At 43.0% G+C, this 16,047-nt stretch overlaps 1 protein-coding gene and 1 pseudogene across 2 annotated transcripts; one reads left to right on the forward strand and one right to left on the reverse strand.

Annotated features, from left to right (window-relative positions):
- Nucleotides 1-16,047, forward strand: part of LOC142204380 (NACHT, LRR and PYD domains-containing protein 12-like) — a 997,553-nt pseudogene that overhangs the window by 561,434 nt on the left and 420,072 nt on the right.
- On the reverse strand, nucleotides 1,946-15,663 carry LOC142204670 (vitelline membrane outer layer protein 1 homolog). Of its 2 annotated transcripts, XM_075275977.1 has the most exons (3): nucleotides 6,558-6,707; nucleotides 2,821-2,933; nucleotides 1,946-2,362 (listed from the first exon to the last, which is right to left on the reverse strand). In XM_075275977.1, exons 1-3 carry the CDS (start codon nucleotides 6,705-6,707, stop codon nucleotides 2,068-2,070), a joined length of 558 nt encoding a protein of 185 aa, XP_075132078.1. In that variant the 3' UTR covers nucleotides 1,946-2,067. The 2 variants fall into 2 exon arrangements, 1 of the variants encoding a protein (XP_075132078.1); XR_012716140.1 differs by lacking the exons at nucleotides 1,946-2,362; nucleotides 6,558-6,707 and adding an exon at nucleotides 15,464-15,663 and having other exon boundaries at nucleotides 2,850-2,933.

A 16,047-nucleotide genomic window follows, 5' to 3' on the forward strand; every position in this document is an offset into this window, starting at 1 on the left:
ATTTTTAGTCTTATTATAGCATCAAGATTTTTTTCTTTTAGACAACCTCGTACCGTAGCGTTCGTACATATTAACCAGGTTAAATATTGATATTGAGGATTTTCCTTGGAAATTTACAAGTAAAAGAGAACTAAAGAGTGTGTCCATATGTGATTGGAGGTCAGGCGCTTACTTGTTATGGGAGTATCACAAACAGGCAAGTTACCCAACATTATAGAAGTCAGACAGGGATAGAGATCGGGGAGTGAAGGATAAGATCAAGCTCAAAGCTATCAAATACTTCACAAAAGTAACCAATGACGTTATTGCTTATATTTAAAGGGCTATTTGGGACAATAAACCACGCACAGGTCTTATGGACCACTGGTATGGTATCTCAGATAGCCAGGAACATGCAAAATGAAGCCTCTGTGTGCCATAAGGACATGTGGAGGACCCGTTCCTGAAGAAGATGGAGGCGGTGAAGGGAGGGTTCTCTCACAGCATTGGGATGCCCCCAGTGCTGTTTGAGTGCTAGGAACCACCCCCAGTGCTGCGGGGGAACTCATTTACATACCGGCGAAAACCGGGATTTCTATGGAACGGCGGTGTGAAGACATCTTAAGGTAGGAGAAGAATTGCCTTTCTTAAGGCTATTCCTAAGTGTTAGCAAGAAAACATTTGATTTTAATGGTAGAATCCCTTTAAGGAGACCTTCACAGATGGGTAGGTACTATAAAGAGGGTTAATCATTTGAAATTTAGTTTTTTAACTAAAGACACATTGGCTATTCTAGCTCCTACTTTTGGTGTTCTTCTGTTTATTTTAAATATATTGTTTTTTCCATATATGTAAATGAAGCTCGAGGAGCGCAGAAGATGTTCCCCCTATGCTCCGAGCACAGCAGTGCCATACCGGAATGCCGCCTCCTGGCCCTTTCCTTCACGCCCCTTTCATGTAGCTTTCTTCTCTGCGTCCTCCTCTTGGTTGTGTCACCAGCCGCCGCTGTCTTCTGCAAAATCCAAATCCTGCGCATGCGCTGTGTGCTCATGTAGGAGGCAATCAAGATGGCTGGCGGATCTGTTGCGCCACTACTGTCCATAATGTACAACTTGGTGTCTGTCGTAAAACTCCTCAAAATCTTATCTAAAAATATCGAGAAAATAATTGAGCCCCTCCTCAAAACTATCAGGCGGCCGGGTGGATTAACCAAATCTTTGTTCTCCACATTAACAATTGGTCCTTTATATTCTACAGTAGGGTCCATTCTGTGGTGAAAACCCACAACACAGACACGCCACGATTTCCAAAACCGGCATGTGGTTAGTGGTGGTTAGTACTTACCAAAAGTAATGAATCGGTGACCGAGTCATTGTTTAGAAGGTTCTGCATATTAAAGCCAATGGGGATTGCCAAGTATCATAACGTTGGTATGTCCCATGTGACTGTTGAGGCCCAATGGCAGGTCTCAACGATGTCCCCGGGGGGCCTCACATCAACCGGAAGGCCAAAAGAGGCTGGAAGAGGAACGTGGGGGACTGTTGGATGCTACAAGGGAGCCCAAGGGAGTTGGGACAAGGGGAATATATTGTTTATTATGATGCCGCACCCCCCTGGGCCTCCACTTATTATACAGTGAGGTCTGAGGAAGATGCCAAAAGACGGGGGAGCCTCGTGAGACTTGGCATGTGATTGGCAAGACTTTGAGGCTTAAAACTGGTGACATTTTTTCATGGACATTCTTCACAATTTTGGTGGTTTGCAATTTGTGAAGAACAACAATGTATCTCTTAGTTTTTTTATTTCATAGTCTGAATACATCAATACATATGGAAGAAAGAAGTGGAAGCTTTAAGAAGAAACAATGCATATAGGTAAACAAGAAGGCCATCGAAACCCATCCCGTTTCATCTGTTCCCACAAGCTTCCATCACCCATCATCCTTCCTTAACACCCACTCACCCAAACTCCGCAGTCATCAACCATCAAAAACCGTCCACCATCGTCCAAAAATCTATGCAAAAAGATCATTTCCAAAAATATAATGATGATCTCCTAAATTTTACGTTTTCATATACATTGACCGCTTTATTCTTCACGACATAGGAACTTGACATCGGTGAGACCGACGTCATCTCTCCAAAATCCCCGTTTTTCCTGGACTCTGGTTTGGATTCCGCGTATTCCGTTCTCACAGTCATGGCTCCAGGGTCCATAATCTCCCCAGGACAGGCCATTCCCCTCTACGACAGAGTCATCAGAGCAGGTGAACTTGATGTTATTGGCGCCTGTCTTATCTGTCTTGCTTTTAGACTCAACTCTCAGGCTAAAGTTTTTGAGATATCCTGATTCACACCAGAATACGGGACCCCAGGAGCCAAATCTAAGGAAAAAGCAAAAAATAAATCACAATGCAAACTCACATTGTCTGGTCATCCAGTTTGTAAAAAATATATCTATTGAGCTTGTGTAAGCATCTAATCCCAAGGAAGGAGAGTAGATATGGACGGTGCAGAGGTAACAATCATATTTGAGCCCTGGTTACTGGATGTCATAAGGTCCCTCACCACCAGGAATCCAGGAATAGAGACACTTGGTGGAGACCTCCTAAAATACGAATGTGGTCCAAGAACTACAAGCTATATATAAAGCTGGATCTCTCTAGTTCATGGATACCAGAGGTCCTACAGGACCATATCTGCTCCTTCTAAAAAGATTTTGCTCTGCTTAATAGAGGGTCCAATCGAGATACACCGTAATGGGGTCATATGGGAAGAGGGTGCCCAAATGATAGGTTATCTTAAGGTTGAGTCTTAAACATGATCATGTCCTGGTACTTACGCTCCTTCAGTGCATTTAATGATCTTCACCACTTCCGAAGACATTTTTTCGGTGCAATGCAGAGCGATTCCATTCAAAGCTGTGTCATCTAAAGCTGCCTGACGCTGATGTACCTAAGATTAGGCGGAATTTTACACCACATCAGTATAATGGACGTGATAAATGGATTGAATCCAACATCTGTTCTAGTCTTTGTCTCCCTGCTCATTGCCCATACATCTGTCCTACGATCTGGATGTACAGCCATATAAGTCCTTGTTGATGGTCCTAGATATGTCCATATATCTATCCTTGTTCCTGCCTGTACATTGTGCCAATTCCTTGTTTGCACACTCTCCCTAATCCCTATCTACACGAGTACCAGTCCTTAAATCATTATTATTGTAAAACACTAAGTTCATACATCCGCTCAGGTTTCCGTTTTTCGAGTCCTTATGGCCCCCCTGGCTTAAGGGCCTGGTTGCAAGTGCGACCACTACAACCTCTATGGCCACACCACTGCTAGTCCATGTCTAATTCATCCAAACTAGTTCTGTGTAATCATCTGTTCTAGACCTCATCTATACATCAGGTTCAGTTCTTGTCAACATATAAGTTCTAATCCTTATCTATATATTTGTCTAGTCCTATACTAGTCCTTCTTTATACGTCCACCATTGTCTCTTGCTATAAGTCACCATAGTCTGTTGCTATATGTCCACCATAGTCTCTTGCTCTACGTCCACCATAGTCTCTTTCTCTACATCCACCATTGTCTCTTGCTATACGTCCACCATAGTCTCTTGCTATACGTCCACCATAGTCTCCTGCTATACGTCCACCATAGTCTCTTGCTCTACATCCAGCATAGTCTCTTGAATTACATCCACCATAGTCCCCTGCTATACGTCCACCATAGTCTCTTGCTCTACGTCCACCATAGTCTCTTGATCTACGTCCACCATAGTCTCCTGCTATACTACATCCACCATAGTCTCCTGCTATATGTCCACCATAGTCTCTTGCTCTACATCCACCATAGTCTCTTGCTCTACATCCACCATAGTCTCTTGATCTACGTCCACCATAGTCCCCTGCTATACGTCCACCATAGTCCCCTGCTATACGTCCACCATAGTCTCCTGCTATATGTCCACCATAGTCTCTTGCTCTACATCCACCATAGTCTCTTGCTCTACATCCACCATTGTCTCTTGCTATATGTCCACCATAGTCTCCTGCTATACGTCCACCATAGTCTCCTGCTATACGTCCACCATAGTCTCCTGCTATACGTCCACCATAGTCTCTTGCTCTACATCCAGAATAGTCTCTTGATCTACATCCACCATAGTCCCCTGCTATAAGTCCACCATAGTCTCTTGCTCTACGTCCACCATAGTCTCTTGCTCTACATCCAGAATAGTCTCTTGATCTACATCCACCATAGTCCCCTGCTATAAGTCCACCATAGTCTCTTGCTCTACGTCCACCATAGTCTCTTGATCTACGTCCACCATAGTCCCCTGCTATACGTCCACCATAGTCTCCTGCTATACGTCCACCATAGTCTCCTGCTATATGTCCACCATAGTCTCTTGCTCTACATCCACCATAGTCTCTTGCTCTACATCCACCATAGTCTCTTGATCTACGTCCACCATAGTCCCCTGCTATACGTCCACCATAGTCTCCTGCTATATGTCCACCATAGTCTTTTGCTCTACATCCACCATAGTCTCTTGTTCTACATCCACCATTGTCTCTTGCTATACGTCCACCATAGTCTCCTGCTATACGTCCACCATAGTCTCCTGCTATACGTCCACCATAGTCTCCTGCTATACGTCCACCATAGTCTTTTGCTCTACATCCAGCATAGTCTCTTGATCTACATCCACCATAGTCCCCTGCTATACGTCCACCATAGTCTCCTGCTATACTACATCCACCATAGTCTCCTGCTATATGTCCACCATAGTCTCTTGCTCTACATCCACCATAGTCTCTTGCTCTACATCCACCATAGTCTCTTGATCTACGTCCACCATAGTCCCCTGCTATACGTCCACCATAGTCTCCTGCTATATGTCCACCATAGTCTCTTGCTCTACATCCACCATAGTCTCTTGCTCTACATCCACCATAGTCTCTTGATCTACGTCCACCATAGTCCCCTGCTATACGTCCACCATAGTCTCCTGCTATACGTCCACCATAGTATCTTGCTCTACATCCACCATAGTCTCTTGATCTACGTCCACCATAGTCCCCTGCTATACGTCCACCATAGTCTCCTGCTATACATCCACCATAGTCCCCTGCTATACGTCCACCATAGTCTCCTGCTATACGTCCACCATAGTCTCTTGCTCTACATCCTCCATAGTCTCTTGCTCTACATCCACCATAGTCTCTTGCTCTACATCCACCATAGTCTCTTGATCTACGTCCACCATAGTCCCCTGCTATACGTCCACCATAGTCTCCTGCTATACGTCCACCATAGTCTCTTGCTCTACATCCTCCATAGTCTCTTGCTCTACATCCACCATAGTCTCTTGATCTACATCCACCATAGTCCCCTGCTATACGTCCACCATAGTCTCCTGCTATACGTCCACCATAGTCTCTTGCTCTACGTCCACCATAGTCTCTTGATCTACGTCCACCATAGTCCCCTGCTATACGTCCACCATAGTCTCCTGCTATACGTCCACCATAGTATCTTGCTCTACATCCACCATAGTCTCTTGATCTACATCCACCATAGTCCCCTGCTATACGTCCACCATAGTCTCCTGCTATATGTCCACCATAGTCTCTTGATCTACGTCCACCATAGTCTCCTGCTATACGTCCACCATAGTCTCCTGCTATACTACATCCAGCATAGTCTCCTGCTATATGTCCACCATAGTCTCTTGCTCTACATCCACCATAGTCTCTTGCTCTACATCCACCATAGTCTCTTGATCTACGTCCACCATAGTCCCCTGCTATACGTCCACCATAGTCTCCTGCTATATGTCCACCATAGTCTCTTGCTCTACATCCACCATAGTCTCTTGCTCTACATCCACCATAGTCTCTTGATCTACGTCCACCATAGTCCCCTGCTATACGTCCACCATAGTCTCCTGCTATACGTCCACCATAGTATCTTGCTCTACATCCACCATAGTCTCTTGATCTACGTCCACCATAGTCCCCTGCTATACATCCACCATAGTCTCCTGCTATACGTCCACCATAGTCTCTTGCTCTACATCCACCATAGTCTCTTGCTCTACATCCACCATAGTCTCTTGATCTACGTCCACCATAGTCCCCTGCTATACGTCCACCATAGTCTCCTGCTATATGTCCACCATAGTCTCTTGCTCTACATCCACCATAGTCTCTTGCTCTACATCCACCATAGTCTCTTGATCTACGTCCACCATAGTCCCCTGCTATACGTCCACCATAGTCTCCTGCTATACGTCCACCATAGTCTCTTGCTCTACATCCTCCATAGTCTCTTGCTCTACATCCACCATAGTCTCTTGCTCTACATCCACCATAGTCTCTTGCTCTGCATCCACCATAGTCCCCTGCTATACATCCACCATAGTCTCCTGCTATACGTCCACCATAGTCTCTTGCTCTACATCCACCATAGTCTCTTGCTCTACGTCCACCATAGTCTCTTGCTCTAAGTCCACCATAGTCTCTTGCTATACATCTAAATTATTGAATCTGCAAACATTACTCACTTTGATTTGGAAGCCTCGGATTTCAGTTCCTTCATCACAAACCTCCATAACACCCCAGGAACCCTCTAAATCTCCATTGGGAACAGATATGATGGTTCCAGATGCCACTAAGTTCTGCAGAGTTACCAAGAGCAGAAGGACGGGCACCATCTTGTCTTCTCTAGGAAGGTCTCACTATCATGTAAAGCTGCTGGTAGATAATCAGGTCTTTGCCCAAAACTTTCTCATATATATATCTTACAAGACACTTGACCAATTACTTAAGATTGCATCTGACTTCCTGATTCCGACAAAACATTTTGTATATTCCTTCCCTTTTCGTTACTCCTTAGTCATTATTACTGTAATACAATATTTTAGAACCGGGGTTTCCAGTTATTGACATTTTGGTGTCCACAGCAGGAGTGGCAAAAATTCCTTCCTCCATTATAGGGACTGTACTTGGATTCCAGGATCATCAGTAACCCTGGATAACCCCCTATATACGTGGCAGAATAGGATGCCCGAGGGTTTCTTGCTAAAGATGGTGAACCCCACAAGACTAGCCGTGTACATTGTATGGTGGCTGGGCCCAATGACTTCAAATTCTAAAAACCCAGAAAACACCTTAACAAAAATGTTTTTACTGTGCAGGACTAGTAAATGCTGAAACTCCTCGACATATTAGGTATAGATATAATCGTACTGTCCACGGAAATAAGGGTCACATGTTATTTGTGTTATTCCGTGAACGGCAGAGGGTTAGAATCCGGTATTGTTCCCATTCTCCAAAATGAGGTAATTGAAAAACACAATTCATCCCCTTAAAAACTAAACCCGGGAAGAGGGGGGGGGTTAGTTTTTAAGGGGATGAGTTGTGTTTTTCAATGACCTCAAAATGGAGATCTTAGCTGATGCACTGTCTGGTCTCACAAGCTCTTGACTTTTCAGGTTACACATATAAGCTCCTGGATATTCTGTAAGCAGCCGAACTAGAAGAAGTGTTTGTCCTCTTTGTAATGAACTTCCTGATGAGAATCCAAGTCCCGGGGAGTGACAATAGACGGACAGTTCACATGTAGACGGCTCAGTGATATTTCCTCTTACCTGAAGCCTCAAGTGTCATAAGATTATATTATATAATGTGAAGGGAAATATTCAACTACATTGTGATAAATGAGGAAGTTGCAGGTCAGTGGCGTCTCCTGGCTGTAACCACAAAGTGCCACGACAGATACATAGTTACATAATTAGCACGAATAAACAAAGACATATAGTGGTAATATTATATCCATGCCGTGGGCCCATACCCCTTATAGTACATAATATCCTACTGGCCTTAGAGCAGCTGACTGACATTGTGCTGTTATATGACCAATGAGACAAGTGCACCCAGGTCCTTCTGTACCAGGGACTCTTACAGCTTTACTCCCTCTAGGACATCATTCACATGTGGATTATTCTTAGGGCCTTCTTCAACTCTGTGGTTGCTTCAGCCATCTTTTTCGGTGTGGCCTGCTGGGGGAGCAGTATATCAACCAGGGACAGAAATAGACTTGACAGGCTGATCAGGAGGGCCAGCTCTGTCCTGGGGAGCCCTCTGGACCCAGTACAGATGGTGGGTGACAGAAGGATACTGTCTGTGGTGACCTCCATGCGGGGGAACAAATCCCACCCCATGTATGGGACCCTGATGGGACTTGGCAGCACTGTAAGTGACCGTCTGCTTCACCCCAAGTGTGAGAAGGAGCTATCGCAGGTCCTTCCTTCCAACCGCGACCAGGCTGTATAATCTACATCAGACCAAGTGCAGACACTCCGCACAGAGAACTAATGATTATGACTATGAAGTCTTCTTTCTTCTTCTGTTCCTTAGCTGCTATGGACTCCTAGTATATCTTCTCTTCTCAGCTTATGTGTGTCCTGTAATATATTACTGTGTATTATCCTGTATCTGTATTACTAGGCTGCTGTAACATACTGAAATGTCCCCACTGTGGGACTATTAAAGGATCTTATTACCCAGATGAAGAACTTTACATTTTGCCACAATGAACCTCATTTGCCATGTGGGTGCTGAAACAATCAGTCTGCTTATATCCTCCATAGACTGTACTGTACTACATAGTGCCATCTGTATATATACAGTACTACTACTCCCATCCTCCATAGACTGTACTACACAGCTTGTGTCATCTGTATGACAGAGGAGCCAACAGTGACAACATTCAGGTTATTCAGGGCTTTGCCGGCACCATTCTGTAGTAAGAATAGCTTACCGCTTGTAGCTCCACTGCTGTAAATGTGTGTGTCTGGTATTTATATATACACACACATATATACACATATAAATAATAATAATAATAATAATAATAATTATTATTATTATTATTATTATTTCTATAGCGCCAACATATTCCGCAGCTCTGTACAATTAGTAGGGTTCAAATACAGACAGAAAGATACATAACAAAGAAAGTCATTTCACACAATGGGACTGAGGGCCCTGCTCGCAAGAGCTTACAATCTATGAGGTAGAGGGAGTGACACAAGAGGTAGCAGGGGCGGCATTGCTTATACAGGGGTCAGACAATTCTGTAATAGAGGTGACTGTCATTACACAAACATAAGACTTTATGAGCCGTCACTAGTCGTGTCCTGTAACATGTGGATGGAGCTTGGACATATAGAGTTACCGTGAGATGGCCTCATATCATGTGGGGTAATGTGGGAGCGGGGACACACATATACACATATATACATATATACATATGTACATATATAGCTCCTGCACTACATTTAGCAGCTTTGATATGATTACTTCATATATATTGATTGATAGCTTATCTCGACACTACTGAATCATGTTCCTGATAGAGTGAATGTTGCCGCAGATTATAATACATCAAGGTGACAAATTCCTTTTCTATTGTTTATTCCCCTTTGTCAGATCTTTGGCACAGACTTGCTTCCCATTCAGTGTATAGGGACAGGATTAGGGCTAAACCACTATATAAGTAGATCTGCATCTTTCCTTCTATATTTATTGTCCCAAATTTGTCTGTACTCTGCTGGTGCAGTCACTGTGTACATACATTACATTACTGATCCTGTATTATACTACAGAGCTGCGCTCACTATTCTGCTGGTGCAGTCACTGTATACATACATTACATTACTTATCCTGTATTATACTCCAGAGCTGCGCTCACTATTTTGCTGGTACAGTCACTGTGTACATACATTACTTATCCTGTATTATACTCCAGAGCTGCGCTCACTATTCTGCTGGTGCAGTCACTGTGTACATACATTACATTACTTATCCTGTATTATACTCCAGAGCTGCGCTCACTATTCTGCTGGTGTAGTCACTGTATACATACATTACATTACTTATCCTGTATTATACTCCAGAGCTGCGCTCACTATTCTGCTGGTACAGTCACTGTCTACATACATTACATTACTGATCCTGTATTATACTCCAGAGCTGCGCTCACTATTCTGCTGGTGCAGTCACTGTATACATACATTACATTACTTATCCTGTATTATACTCCAGAGCTGCGCTCACTATTTTGCTGGTACAGTCACTGTGTACATACATTACTTATCCTGTATTATACTCCAGAGCTGCGCTCACTATTCTGCTGGTGCAGTCACTGTGTACATACATTACATTACTGATCCTGTATTATACTCCAGAGCTGCGCTCACTATTCTGCTGGTGCAGTCACTGTGTACATACATTACATTACTTATCCTGTATTATACTCCAGAGCTGCGCTCACTATTCTGCTGGTGCAGTCACTGCGTACATACATTACATTACTTATCCTGTATTATACTCCAGAGCTGCAATCACTATTCTGCTGGTACAGTCACTGTGTACATACATTACATTACTGATCCTGTATTATACTCCAGAGCTGCGCTCACTATTTTGCTGGTACAGTCACTGTGTACATACATTACATTACTTATCCTGTATTATACTCCAGAGCTGCGCTCACTATTCTGCTGGTGCAGTCACTGTGTACATACATTACATTACTTATCCTGTATTATACTCCAGAGCTGCGCTCACTATTCTGCTGGTACAGTCACTGTGTACATACATTACATTACTTATCCTGTATTATACTCCAGAGCTGCGCTCACTATTCTGCTGGTACAGTCACTGTGTACATACATTACATTACTTATCCTGTATTATACTCCAGAGCTGCGCTCACTATTCTGCTGGTACAGTCACTGTGTACATACATTACATTACTTATCCTGTATTATACTCCAGAGCTGCGCTCACTATTCTGCTGGTACAGTCACTGTGTACATACATTACATTACTTATCCTGTATTATACTCCAGAGCTGCGCTCACTATTCTGCTGGTGCAGTCACTGTATACATACATTACATTACTTATCCTGTATTATACTCCAGAGCTGCGCTCACTATTCTGCTGGTACAGTCACTGTGTACATACATTACATTACTTATCCTGTATTATACTCCAGAGCTGCGCTCACTATTCTGCTGGTACAGTCACTGTGTACATACATTACATTACTTATCCTGTATTATACCCCAGAGCTGCGCTCACTATTCCGCTGGTACAGTCACTGTGTACATACATTACATTACTTATCCTGTATTATACTCCAGAGCTGCGCTCACTACTCCGCTGGTACAGTCACTGTGTACATACATTACATTACTTATCCTGTATTATACTCCAGAGCTGCACTCACTATTCTGCTGGTGTAGTCACTGTATACATACATTACATTACTTATCCTGTATTATACTCCAGAGCTGCACTCACTATTCTGCTGGTGCAGTCACTGTGTACATACATTACATTACTTATCCTGTATTATACTCCATAGCTGCGCTCACTATTCTGCTGGTACAGTCACTGTGTACATACATTACATTACTTATCCTGTATTACACTCCAGAGCTGCGCTCACTATTCTGCTGGTACAGTCACTGTGTACATACATTACATTACTTATCCTGTATTATACCCCAGAGCTGCGCTCACTATTCCGCTGGTGCAGTCACTGTGTACATACATTACATTACTTATCCTGTATTATACTCCAGAGCTGCGCTCATTATTCCGCTGGTGCAGTCACTGTGTACATACATTACATTACTTATCCTGTATTATACTCCAGAGCTGCGCTCACTATTCTGCTGGTGCAGTCACTGTATACATACATTACATTACTTATCCTGTATTATACTCCAGAGCTGCGCTCACTATTTTGCTGGTGCAGTCACTGTATACATACATTACATTACTTATCCTGTATTATACTCCAGAGCTGCGCTCACTATTCTGCTGGTGCAGTCACTGTGTACATACATTACATTACTTATCCTGTATTATACTCCAGAGCTGCGCTCACTATTTTGCTGGTGCAGTCACTGTGTACATACATTACATTACTGATCCTGTATTATACTCCAGAGCTGCGCTCACTATTCTGCTGGTACAGTCACTGTGTACATACATTACATTACTGATACTGTATTATACTCCAGAGCTGCGCTCACTATTCTGCTGGTGCAGTCAATGTGTACATACATTACATTACTTATCCTGTATTATACTACAGAGCTGCGCTCACTATTCTGCTGGTGCAGTCCCTGTGTACATACATTACATTACTTCTCCTGTATTATACTCCAGAGCTGCGCTCACTATTCTGCTGGTACAGTCACTGTGTACATACATTACATTACTTATCCTGTATTATACTCCAGAGCTGCGCTCACTATTCTGCTGGTACGGTCGCTGTGTACATACATTACATTACTTATCCTGTATTATACTCCAGAGCTGCGCTCACTATTCTGCTGGTACAGTCACTGTGTACATACATTACATTACTTATCCTGTATTATACTCCAGAGCTGCGCTCACTATTCTGCTGGTACAGTCACTGTGTACATACATTACATTACTTATCCTGTATTATACTCCAGAGCTGCGCTCACTATTCTGCTGGTGCAGTCACTGTGTACATACATTACATTACTTATCCTGTATTATACTCCAGAGCTGCGCTCACTATTCTGCTGGTGCAGTCACTGTATACATACATTACATTACTTATCCTGTATTATACTCCAGAGCTGCGCTCACTATTCTGCTGGTACAGACACTGTGTACTTACATTACATTACTTATCCTGTATTATACTCCAGAGCTGCGCTCACTATTCTGCTGGTACAGTCACTGTGTACATACGTTACATTACTTATCCTGTATTATACCCCAGAGCTGCGCTCACTATTCCGCTGGTACAGTCACTGTGTACATACATTACATTACTTATCCTGTATTATACTCCAGAGCTGCGCTCACTACTCTGCTGGTACAGTCACTGTGTACATACATTACATTACTTATCCTGTATTATACTCCAGAGCTGCACTCACTATTCTGCTGGTGTAGCCACTGTATACATACATTACATTACTTATCCTGTATTATACTCCAGAGCTGCACTCACTATTCTGCTGGTGCAGTCACTGTGTACATACATTACATTACTTATCCTGTATTATACTCCAGAGCTGCGCTCACTATTCTGCTGGTGCAGTCACTGTGTACATACATTACATTACTGATCCTGTATTATACTCCAGAGCTGCGCTCACTATTCTGCTGGTGCAGTCACTGTGTACATACATTACATTACTTATCCTGTATTATACTCCAGAGCTGCGCTCACTATTCTGCTGGTACAGTCACTGTGTACATACATTACATTACTTATCCTGTATTATACCCCAGAGCTGCGCTCACTATTCTGCTGGTACAGTCACTGTGTACATACATTACATTACTTATCCTGTATTATACTCCAGAGCTGCGCTCACTACTCTGCTGGTGCAGTCACTGTGTACATACATTACATTACTTATCCTGTATTATACTGCAGAGCTGCGCTCACTATTCTGCTGGTGCAGTCACTGTGTACATACATTACATTACTTATCCAGTATTATACTCCAGAGCTGCGCTCACTATTCTGCTGGTACAGTCAATGTGTACATACATTACATTACTTATCTTGTATTATACTCCAGAGCTGCGCTCACTATTCTGCTGGGGCAGTCACTGTGTACATACATTACATTACTTATCCTGTACTGATCCTGAGTTACATCCTGTATTATACAGATGAGAAGAGCAAACTCTACATCCTACTAGGAGAAGACTCTCCACTGTGGAGATCTCTGCCCAATATGTGTCCACCTGCCACCAAATGAGGGTAAGATGAGACCCCAAAGATTATTATACCCCAAATCACCTATTCACCCACCTACACCCGCCCATAACCACCATATGTCCATTGTCCACCTGCCACCAAACGAGGAGAACAATGAGACCCCATGGACTGTTGTACCCCAAACCACCCACCGGCACTGACCCCTGGGGTGCACCATTTATAACAGAGGACTCTGCACATCTTCAATAGGACTTGGGCAACTTATATTTATTGGATTTTTTTTATTTTAATCAGAATTTCTCAGGTTTCAGGGACATTGCCTATGAAATTCCATTGTCGTTGACTGTGAAAATGGTGTCGCTTATAAAATATAAAAAAAAGAAATTGGCAGCGGAATGAGAACAGGTTGAGTCTCTTCTGAACAGATCTTCTTTCATTGAGGAGGAAGAATTTTCTAATAGATTGGTCCATGCCAAGATCTTGAGAGTTGTGAATATAGAGTGCACCTATATCCGGGGAGCCTCAGTTCCCCCTCCCATCGACTTGTCGACATTACATCCACCGCTGAATAGACAACATGCCGACCTTCCTTCTGCTCACCCTCTGTATCCAGGTTTCTATTGTAGGAGGTTGGTACATATGGGTTCCCTATGGAGGTCCACATGGTGCATGGAGCTCTACTAAACTGTGCCCGGAATGGTTTATCGCCACCGGCTTCAGGATGAAAGTGAGTGGTGGATTTTGCTTCTATATTTCCAAAATGCACAGATTAGATTATTAGATTTAGATGAATTTAGATTATTACTTTAGATTATTGGATTTAGATGAATTTAGATTATTGGATGAGTAGATTTAGATGATTAGATTATTAGTTTACAGCTAGGTTATCTAGGCTGGGTGTTATACTTATATCCTGTATATTGCGTTCAGGAGAACCATTGGAGGTTCCATTGGAGACAATTGGATACAATAGGAATTGAGACCAAGTGTATCAATTGCAACAAGAGCTGCCCTGACAATTCTGCTCTTTGATGTTCTTCTTGTTCTCCTGGTTTCCAGTCCTTACATTCTGTTCCAAAATGGAGATATTGAGGAATTAGATCACTAGTGTCAAGGAGCAGAATTGTGAAGACAGCTCTGAAGGTCTTCGCAGTAGAAAAGTTTCCAGATTTGGTCAAATTTTGATTTCAGAGGTTTGTCTCATAAAATCCTGATTCTTTTCTTAGGTAGAAAGACACGCCTTCCTAGACATCTCAGGAGTCAATGCCATTTATTTGCTTTGCACGAGGCCTTTATCGGAAGATGTTGTCGTCATAAGTTCCGGGCACGGAAGGTAAATACCCCCCCCCCCCCCGGTCTTCTATACATTGCCTTATCCATTCTATAGGTTGCTTATACAAAACCAACACAGCCCTGTACATCTTTAGCCCTGCCCCTTGGCACGTGTCTATAATCTTAGTTACAGCTCTGAGATCCCCAGATTTAACCCCTTCAGTACTGCAATCACTGCTCATCCTTGTGGGATTTGCGTCTGACTCTTCTAACAAATAACCCCTCACATGCACTTCCTATTATGTAGGAATGTAATGCATATTTGGAACAGTCCCTTTACCTAAATGATGTCAATTTTTAGGGCAATCCTGGTAAAACGTTGCATTGGGCATAGCCTTACCAGTTCAGTCCAGTAGATCCCAGACTGCCACCAACTGGACTGGAGAGGTTAGAGGGACCTTGGCTGTGATCAGAGCTATGGGTCCTGGATTTGGGGTCTGGTCTGGATTAGAAGGGTCATCTAGACTTTATAGACATTGTAAGATTTACTGCGAATATCATCTGAGATCACTGTTGTGTGCAATTTCCTCCATTCCCTGTGAAGTTTTTCTAGAAAACACAAAATACAAACAGAAAATTTGCATGAAGAATTTAATTCTGAGAAATTCTTGCTACATGATAAACCACACTACAATGAAACCAACCCCATGATAAACTGAAGTATAAAGACCATGCTCATCACCATTCAAGCCCAACAAACCCCACCCAATGCAAGTCACACCCCAACAAATCCCAAAGCTGGATTGGACCCAAATATTCCAAATTTATATATATCATCCCAGGGGACTATAATGTCTGCCACATTATATTATGGGGTCTCTTCAGATTCCAGAGTAAAGTAGGTGGAGTTTCAGGGGACAAAATTTTAAAAATATTCCTACTCACCTTCCATTGCCCCTTTACAGCCTCCTCATGGCCTCTGGC

The sequence above is a fragment of the Leptodactylus fuscus genome, chromosome 5 (genome assembly GCF_031893055.1).
Source record: "Leptodactylus fuscus isolate aLepFus1 chromosome 5, aLepFus1.hap2, whole genome shotgun sequence".
NCBI lineage: Eukaryota > Metazoa > Chordata > Amphibia > Anura > Leptodactylidae > Leptodactylus > Leptodactylus fuscus.